Source organism: Prosopis cineraria, unplaced genomic scaffold (assembly GCF_029017545.1).
Source record: "Prosopis cineraria cultivar Desert tree isolate PC_DT_omini unplaced genomic scaffold, ASM2901754v1 PC559, whole genome shotgun sequence".
Taxonomy (NCBI): Eukaryota; Viridiplantae; Streptophyta; class Magnoliopsida; order Fabales; family Fabaceae; genus Prosopis; species Prosopis cineraria.
Window position 1 is genome coordinate 2947 of NW_026555884.1, and position 10000 is coordinate 12946.

At 34.2% G+C, this 10000-nt stretch overlaps 1 protein-coding gene and 1 pseudogene across 7 annotated transcripts; one reads left to right on the plus strand and one right to left on the minus strand.

The window, feature by feature from the left end:
• Positions 1–487: 487 nt before the first annotated feature.
• Positions 488–1411, plus strand: LOC129297572 (nudix hydrolase 1-like; annotated as a pseudogene).
• Positions 1412–4373: 2962 nt separating this feature from the next.
• Positions 4374–9704, minus strand: LOC129297573 (pentatricopeptide repeat-containing protein At2g21090). 7 transcript variants are annotated; one of them, XM_054935896.1, is made up of 6 exons: positions 9492–9704; positions 8631–8745; positions 7990–8057; positions 7067–7119; positions 6861–6929; positions 4374–6625 (listed from the first exon to the last, which is right to left on the minus strand). In XM_054935896.1, the coding sequence occupies exons 5-6, from the start codon at positions 6909–6911 to the stop codon at positions 4811–4813; spliced, it is 1866 nt and encodes a 621-aa protein (XP_054791871.1). In that variant the 5' UTR covers positions 6912–6929; positions 7067–7119; positions 7990–8057; positions 8631–8745; positions 9492–9704; the 3' UTR covers positions 4374–4810. The 7 variants fall into 7 exon arrangements, with proteins under 7 accessions (XP_054791871.1, XP_054791868.1, XP_054791870.1 ...); XM_054935893.1 differs by having other exon boundaries at positions 9262–9704; XM_054935895.1 differs by having other exon boundaries at positions 9250–9704.
• Between the last annotated feature and the right edge of the window lie 296 nt (positions 9705–10000).

The following is a 10000-nucleotide window of genomic DNA, read 5'->3' on the forward strand; positions in this document are numbered from 1 at the left end:
CAGTACCAACAAATAATTAAAAAAATAGTATTTTTATTTTACAAATTTTCACACACAATTTATAAGTCAACTTTTGATATTTACACATTTTTTAAAAAATATAACTTAACTAATATATCTGTTATTTATAAATGAATGTTTTTTTATATTGGCTATAAAATTTTGAAGGATGACTTATAAACTTTGAAAAAAGATTTATAAATTATCACAATTTTAGGAACTTAATCAATATTAAGTTGAAGGTTTAAAAATTAAAATATGCTTTAACCCTATTATACATATTAATCTCTATCAAATACATTAATTATATTTTATATGGGCATTGGAAGAAAGAGGAAGCCTCTAGGCTTGGAGCCCAAGAATTGAAAATTTTATTATATATATTAAATCTCTCTACTAAGACATTGATTAGAGTTTACACGGGGCACTGGAAACAAAGAGGAAAGCACAAGGCTTGGAGCCCAAGAATTGGAAATTTTAATTATTTATTTTCTGTAAAGCACCCACAAAAGTATTACGTGTCAACCAAGTATTGAGGGAGACACATGCAAATGTTTATATTATATAGCTGAGAAGTGGGACTCGCGGCACTTCACGCATTTCCAAAACTTTTTGACTTTGCATGTGGAATAGTACGTATGACCAAAGTCCAAAACATTCGCAATTTCGCATGAAACGACACCGTCGCGATGGTCGCTTCTATAAGATCAAGATGAAGCGGAACGGCAAAAACGGCACAAGACACAGTCAAAGACTCTGTGTGGCTTCGAAAAGATGAATGATCAGGACGCGGCGGCGCCGGGGCCGAGGGTGAGCGTGGTGGTGTTCCTCCTGAAGGGAAGATCTGTACTCCTAGGTCGGCGGCGAAGCTCCTCCGTCGGCAACTCGACTTTTGCTCTTCCCGGCGGCCACCTGGAGTTTGGTCACTCTCTTTCCCCTTCTCTTTCTTGATGATTGTACCTGTTTGTTTTCGGGAAATTTGAATTTTCTTTCTTCTGGGTTCAGGCGAGAGCTTCGAGGAATGTGCAATCAGAGAAGTGAAGGAGGAGACGGGAATGGAGATCGCGAAAACGGAGTTCATAAAGGTGACGAACAACGTGTTTCCGACGAAACGAAGCCGTGTCACTACGTGACCATCTTGATGCGAGCCGAACCGGCTGGTGCAGATGAAGAACCGAAGAACATGGAACCAAACAAGTGTGATGGATGGGAGTGGTATGAATGGGGGAAATCTTCCGAAACCTCTGTTTGGACCATTGGACAAAATGGTCAACGAAGGTTTCAAGCCATTCCCTCCCTGATTGGCTGATTCTTTGTTTTTATTATTGTTAATGACGATGATTAGTTATCTGCAATTCTGGTTCAGCACTGCTAACCAATGAAGCTTATTGAGATAATTACTAGCTATGTGTGATTGTGAGGGCTTATGAATTTCAGCACAATATTTAATCGAAGATTTAAAAAAGTTTGTTTTTTTTTTTAATTTCACGCAAGATTAATTTTTTGCTGAAATATTTTTGCTTTTTTATTAAAATATCAAGTAAAAAAAAAGTTAGAATACATAAGGTTTAGCAAGTCTTTAAATGGAAGGGGAATTAAAGAAAGAACAATTCTACATAATATTAAGGGCTACAAAAGAGGAAAAAATGGCTAATTTATGAACATCCCGGATCAGCTTTGACTGATGCTTTGAACAAAGACAATGGAAAAATTCTGTTTAAAATAAAGAACAGGGCTGCTTGATATGGGAAGACTAGAGCATTAAATGGTGAAAAATCCTGGTCAAAATTTGTTTTAAATATTCTTGTTATTAATGCTTAATACAATTTATTAATTTATAAATTTGTAAATGCACCATTAAGTGCGTATGCATCATCCTTTAAGGGGTAGAACTAAAAAAGAAAAAAACATTTACAAAGTGTCTTTAATAAGATTGTTTCTAATAGAAAATAATAAAAAAAAACCTTTACAAAAATACATACGAAAATTTGTAGAATTTGTTTGTGTTCAACACTAAAATTTTGACAGTTATCATTTACATACAAGGCAAAAGGAAGTACCTGAATTGGGAAATGAGGGTCATAGGTAAAAAAAAAAAAAAATGATGGCTGATTTTGTTGGATGGACAAGCTATCACTTCAATCATTAGAAATGAATAAAAATAAATAAATAAGTCATTTTAGCTGCCAGCTTGCATTTGTGCGGGTTGGACGAGGTTTTTCTGGAGTATGAATTTTAATATTAAAAGTCTTATGAAATGTATAAATAATTTTAAAATTTTACGAATTTTCGTTGTAATTAAATTTTAACATGTATTTACAACAACAACAAAACCTTCCAAACATTCACATCCCTTCCAGCATTTACCAAAAAATCATTTGTACATTTCATGAGATTTTTAAAATATTAAAATTCATATATGGGACTTTCGTGTGTTTTTCCTTATAGTTTTTGCAGGCAAGCTCCCACCTAACCAACAAAATGCTAGGCCATATTCCCAAAGCTGTGTATCAAATTATTAAAGATCCAGCCCATGTTATTTGAGTTTGTTTGATTTTGTTCTCATTTTTTGTTTTAAAAAACTATTTTATATATCACTTTTTAAAAATTGTTTTTCAAAACAAAAGGAAATTTTGTCTGAATACATTAATTTAAAAATAATTTGAGTTAAAAAGATCAACTGACAATGATTGATATTGGTTAATGGCGATGATTTTTAGTATAGTTGGCCATGGCTGAGAATAGTTGCAATCCAAGGTGACCAATGATGGCTAGACTTGGCTGCAGTAGTAACTGCTGGCAAGGTCCCCAAAAGTTCCGCCATTTCATAACACAGGGAATTGCAGCAAGACGATAAACTTCCAAGTTCCCTATTCACACAAAGGCACACATATATTAGTGTACAATTATAGAGGCTTGCATATGATTGATGATGTGGCATTGCAAAGGTAATAAGGTGCGCATTTAGCTTTGGAATAAGGATTGAAAACTACAAATTGTTAATAAGAGTGTTCCCTATCATATTTTTTTATGATTAATATACACACACACTCTCTAATATAAGACGAAAAGAGAAATTTTTTTTTTTATTCCTTTGATCCTATTTATATGATAGGAGAATAATATTTATTTTAGTTCTATTTATAAGGTATCTTAATGATTATTATATCCAACTTCACACTTTTACCTCTGTTAAATGTTAAGGAGGTTATTAAATATTAAAGTATTTTATTTTTAAAAGTATACATATTTAATAGAAATAAATTTAAAAATTTATTAAAGTTTTAGATAGAGTTAATAAAATTTAAAATTTTACTTGATTTCAGTGAAAATGTTAGAAGTGACTTATAAATAAGATAAAAAAAATGCATTTACAAATATGCCATTGACTTTTTATCATAAGTTTATTCTTTTATCCTTATGAAATTCTAGTGAAAAAATTTGTTATTAAAACATATATATTTAATAAAAACAAAATTAAAAACTTGTTAAATTTTTATACAAAATTATTGAATTTTAAAATTTTCATGAGCTTTAGTGAAACATGTTAAAAATAATTTATAAAGGAGTATATAATTTTACTTTGCCAATTCTTAATTTTTTTTCATATATTATATAATTATTTATTTTCTATTAAAATTTTTTGATGCCACCGTAACATTGACCCTGATTCAGCCCCTTATTGCTAGTGATGGTAGTTGACAGCAACAATCAATAGTTATAGTCGATGATGAATGTTGGTTGACAATACTTGACAACAATAGCAGCAGAGATTAGTAGCAGTAATTTCCAATAGATAGATTAGTATGTTACCATGTTTTAAAAACAAAGAAACGAATTTTGTTAAAGACGTTTCTATTTTTTATTTTCAAAAATAAAAAATTAGAATAGTTTTAAAACATTTAAATTCAAAATACTTGCTCAAAACAAGTTTTTCTTTTTGTTTTAGAAAACTGAAAACATTTTAAAAATAAAAATCAAACATAATTTTTCGCTTCTAAATATTATAATCACGTGAGAAGTGTAATGTTAATGTGAGAAAACCTTTAGCGGAGACATCATGTTGCAGTACATGTCAACACTTCTCGGTTGCATGTAAAATGACTCTCGTGAGATTATACACTGAAGAGATATATTGAGGGTCGGCAATGCCGAGGAAACTTGATATTAGAACCAAAATTGAAAGAGAAAAATATTAATCAATCAATAATATGACTAGGACTCTTGCAAGATCTTTCCTTTTGATTCACTTCAAGATGCTAAAGATACTCTCACATTATATTAATCAAAATCACATTTTAACAAAATTTAACTAATATCCAATCAACCACCACAACCCTTGGATCTAGGATGTGTCCCTGAACCTCCAAAAGTAATAACAGTCAAATATTTCTATTCCAGTTTGAAAATAGCAAATCCTGTGGTGCTACCAACTAATACAACCTCTCTTAAGCTAATGTTTATTTCCTGGGAAAGGGGGGAAAATGATGCACTAACTTCTTGAAATTTACCTCATCATTTGAAAGAAAAATACACAAAAAATTTGGGAATAAAAGGAAGCATAACAGCTTTCGTGAAATCTACAAGCCTTCCCTACATTAATTCCCTTCCCCTCCATCCCTCGCTCTTTTTCCCTAAAGGCAAGGTCTTTTGAGTATGTCAATGTGAAGACTTATTTGTGTCTCGATCAAAGGCCTATCACCTATGTGAGGTTTGGTGCTACAAAATCTGGTATCAATAAAGAAAAGAATAACGTTAAGGGAACTCTTCTTCCAGAAAATGACCTACTGATTAAAAAGATCACTGACTTTCACAAAGGAATCTTTGGTAACGAGACATTGTCTTCCATCTGGTTACTCAAGTGCCCCAAAACTAAGTATATGGTTTCCTTCAGAGGGTGTGATATATCAGATACAGTAAAAGCATGGACCTCATTGTCAATTTCAATCCAACTAATGGCCAGTTCTTTTTTCACACGTCTCTCATCCATAAGCTGTCTTACTTTCTCCACCAATTCCCATTTTCCAAGTACAGCATATACACTTGAAAGCATAACATAGGCGGCAGAAGATTTAGGCTCCAATTCAATAAGGTGTTCGGCTGCTTCTCTTCCTATGTCTATATTTCCATGAATTCTACACACACCAAGCAACGCATTCAAAACATGTTCGCCTGGTTTACAATCCATCTTCTGAAGATGCTTCATCAATTCATTGAAACATCCAGCTCGCCCCAAAAGATCAATAAGACATGCATAGTGTTCTTCGTCTGGAACTAAAGCATGATCACGATTCATGGAATTGAAAAACTCAATTCCTTCTTGCACAAGACCTGAATGACTGCATGCATTTAGAATGACAACAAAAGTGACCCTGTTTGGTTTCACCCCCGATGTTAGCAGTTCTTTCAGCAACAAAATTGCTTCCATACCATAACCATGGTGAGCTAGTGCAGCAATCATGGTGTTCCAAATCACCACATCTTGCTTATCTCCCATGACATGGAATATTGTCTTGGCATTTTCCATGCTGCCACATTTTGAGTACATGTCAATAATACCATTAACAACAATATTATTAATTCTGATGTTATTTCGAACTAGATGAGCATGTATTTGTTTCCCGAGTTTGAATGAAGCGCTGATTGAACAAGCAGATAGACAGCTACTGTATGTAAATTGATCTGGTTTAACATGATGCATGATCATCTTTCTAAAAACTTCAAGTGCTTCATGACCCAAACCCAATTTGGCATAACCGCCAATCAAAGATGTCCATGAAATAGAATTCTTTTGAGGCATCTGATGGAAAAGTTCAGTAGCTGATTGCATATCCCCCTGATTGGCATAACCTGAAACTAATGTAGTCCACACAAAAACATCCTTGAGGGGCATTTCATCAAATAACCTCCTAGCATCTTCCATTTCACCACACTTTGCATATGCATCAAGAAGTGAACTTGATATAACCACATTGGATGAAAATCCAGCAACTAAAACTTGCCCATGGATCTGCCTTGAAAGTTCAAATTCTTTCAATTTCACACAGGCGGTCAAGACACCTGCAAAACTAAATTCATTATAGCCTATAGACAATCTTCTCAACTGTCTATAAAACCCCAAAGCCTCATCAAAGTTCCCATTCTGTGCATAACCAATGACCATTGTATTCCAAGATATACAATCCCTCTCAGGCATTTCATCGAACCATCTTCTAGCTTGATTTATCATCCCTAATTTAACATACCCAGAAAGCATACTATTCCATGAGTACAGATTTCTCACCTCCATTTTATTGAACACTTTGCATGCTTCTATGTGATGCCCACACCTGAAGTACATATATATTAAATGGTTAGCTAAAAAGGTTGTGGGTCGTTTCAGACCAGTCAGCTTCAGATGAAGATGAACTAGTTTGCCCTCTCTGAAAGACTTAGTCTCTGCACACTGCTGTAAGAGATGTGCGAGAATGCGGGATGGTAAGCGAATGCCTTTGATAACTAAGAGGTCCAAAGAAGAAACAGCTTGTGAAATTTGACCAATGGAGGAAGCTTTGAGGATGGATTTGACAATGCAGATATTGGCAAGACGTTGTTTACTGGGTTTTTTACGCTCCGGTGTCAACTTCTGAGTGGGGAGATATGGAAATAGCATCGCACATCATAATTTAGATCAAATGACCTATGAGCATTTAATGATTAGCAAATCAGATGCATACCTAAACCTTGCCTAACAAACAGATATACTAAAATTCAAAGAAATACTATCCATGAGCAGCCTACTCTTTTTTTCTTCTGTTTGTCCAATAGGAACACCCAGAACAAAAACCAATTAAATATCACATGTGGAGGTAGAAAAGTACCTTCACTGGGTAGCCCTTCTCCATTATTTTTTTAACCACATCTGCTTTCATCTTCAGGTCTTATAATTCCTGAGAAGATAAGATGAAAATGTCAAAACAAGAAATTTACCTTTTCTTCAAGTTCATTAGATAACAAAGAAACTCAACATAGAATGACAGGAAACAAAGATGTAGTAAGGAAGAAGGAATATAGAAAGCGAACTTACAGCATTTGTGAAAAAGCACATTTCCTTGCCACCCCTTTTTCTCAAACTCAACTCTGACAGCATGTGATAAATAATATATTAAAACAACAACAACAAACCTTATCCTATTAGGTGACGTCGGCTATATGAATTATGCGACACAATAAATAACATTAAAACAACTCATATACATGAGAACTATCTTTTTAAATTAGAGTAACAAAAATAGGTACAAAATATTAAATTATACCCTCCTATTCTTTTACAAAATCCTAATCTTCATCTATAATTTCTACTAGTAAACAGCAGCAAGCACATGGTGCCTTGCAATTAGCACACTCCTTTTCCCTTTCTTTCTGTTTGTACTTTTCCTTGTGGTAGTCCATAATTTTGCAGATCAGATGGTTTTGCATTTTTCTGAACTTGCACAACATTATCAAAATCATAGAGGCTGCAGTGAAAGATTTGAGAAAAACAAATCTAATATACATAGTATAATTTATGAATGCCAGTAGAACCGTTCTTATGTGCTGAATCTAACCATTCTACCCATATTCTTTTTTACAAGGCTAAACATAGTGCTCAGAGTTTCTGAGAAAAACAAAAATTATATGTCAGCAAAGAGGTGAGGTGACCATTATATAAGTTAAGTATATAGCCCAAATATGAGAGATACTTCTTTTCATTGAAAGAAAATAGAGCTTCTTATTTTTGCTCAAAATTTATAGCCAAATGAAATTAGACAAAGTCTCTCTTCCTCATCTTAAGATTGAAGACTCAAAGTCCAACCCTCACACAATACTTTAATAGTTCCACAAATATAGCCAAAATCAATAAAGCCTTCAGCATACTAAAATATTTTGTTCATTGCCCATTTCAACTCAGTGCTTCTGTTTACGCATTTGAATTCTCAGATAGCATGGAAAAAGACCTAAAAAATTTACCTCCACCAAATCAAGCTTGAGCCTCCTAGTGCGTTGCAGTGCTTCAAGCCTCAAAACAATTGAATGTCCTGCATTAATACAAAAACTTGCTTGCACATTAACAAGCTCCCAGATATGCAAGTACTGATCTTTGCAATTCCATTGTTAATTTAAAATAGTATAATACCACACATGTCTATACTCTGTGTTTCAGACATCAATCATTTATTATACGCGCATGAATATAAATCCTTTACCAGTCTTATCCTAACTTCCTAAGCATGCTCCATACTATATTCTTGTTAATCTTAGCCACAATTGCTTAAAAAAAGCAAGAGAAAGCAATTGTTTATGATGAGTGAACGAATCTCATTAAATTGGCTGGTAGCTTTATGTTCTTGCAAATTTTTAAAACTACAATCCACAGTTTTAGCAGTTTACCCCTTTCAATATAAGATGATTGATCTCAGTATATGGCTGCACTTGCAATCCCCTTCTCCAAATTAGTAATTAACAGCCAATACAACCACACCCTAATAAGTTGATGTTTGATTACCAATTGAATTATAATCATTCTTACTGAAGGTATTCACTATTAGACTGAAAAGAGCCGTGCCGTGCCCACAACCACGGCAACCATTTTACAAAAATAAACGATTTACCTTAGCGAATATGAGGACGAGTAATATATTTACCATCACCAACAACAAGCCTGATAAAATGAGCAGTGATTTCTTCATTTATTCGCGGCTCACCGTTGTCCTTCTTCACCTTCGCCTGAAAACCAAGAATGCACCATCAACTCATAACATCAAGGAGAGCCATCTAAACCATACATGGCTATCACAACACCATACCCCTGTTATACACAACCTGAAAATCCATTGCACTACCTTACTGGATAAAGAACCCATAACCAATTCCGCCAGAACAAACAACGACATGCCTCAACATTGAAAAACTTACTCCAAGACACATCACTTATCATGGTTCCCAAGAAAAACATCACCAAGTTTTTTGTCACCGTAGAAGCCAAAAAAAAAAACTGCAAACTTACCCAAACAGGGGCAGCCAAAAACCTTGCATTATCATAAACATCAGTGGATCTATTTTGAAAAATCCAGCTTGGGTGGACAAGATATTCAACTTAGATTGCCCAATTCGACACCAACGAATACGCCATCACTTATGTGCAGTGAAAGAGGCATGGAAACTAAATAGACCATTACTACTATACTATTCGCTTGGCAGGAAGGTTAGTAAAGTTAGCTTTACAATTACACGCAGCTTTACCAGCCACCCCTTGCGCGCTCAGGGAAGGGAGAAGGAAAGCCAGCGATGCTCTGCAGAGTCATGGAATTGGAAGGAAACTGATTGCGTAGCTAGTCTCTAAATGGGCCTGACTCCACCTCTGGGCCTAAGCTTAATAGTCCAGAAGTTGGGCTTCGTTCGCGATCAAATCGATTATGAGGAGGAGGATCAAAGCCTAATTTGCACATGAAGAAGCACAGATCGATGCATACCCGATCTGAATGCTGCGAGGTGCGAAGTTGATTATGAAGACGAGTTTAAGGTAGATCGACTAGATCGACACTGGCTTCGGGATCTCTAGATTGTTGACGGTGATAGATGGCTGAACCACAATTTGCACATAGGAAAATGTAAATCATGGACGAGATGAATGAGTAGGGCATGGGAATGAAATACGCACAATAGTTAAGAGAATGAGGACGGCATTGTGAACTGAAGAGGGAGGGAAGAATGTACTTCTGGAGAATGGAGAAGGCAAAAAATAATATTTAAAAAATTGATAAAAACATGTTAAAAATAAAAGATTTATGAATATAATAATTGAAAAATACTTAATTCATCTCAAATTATAAGATTATTTAATAAGATTACAAATAGCAAAAAAATATGATAATAATATTTTACAAATTTATTTTCCTAAAAATAAAATTATAAACATTTAAAAATGTTTCTGTACTATACACTTGGGGTATATTTAAGAGTATATAATAAAATGAAAAGA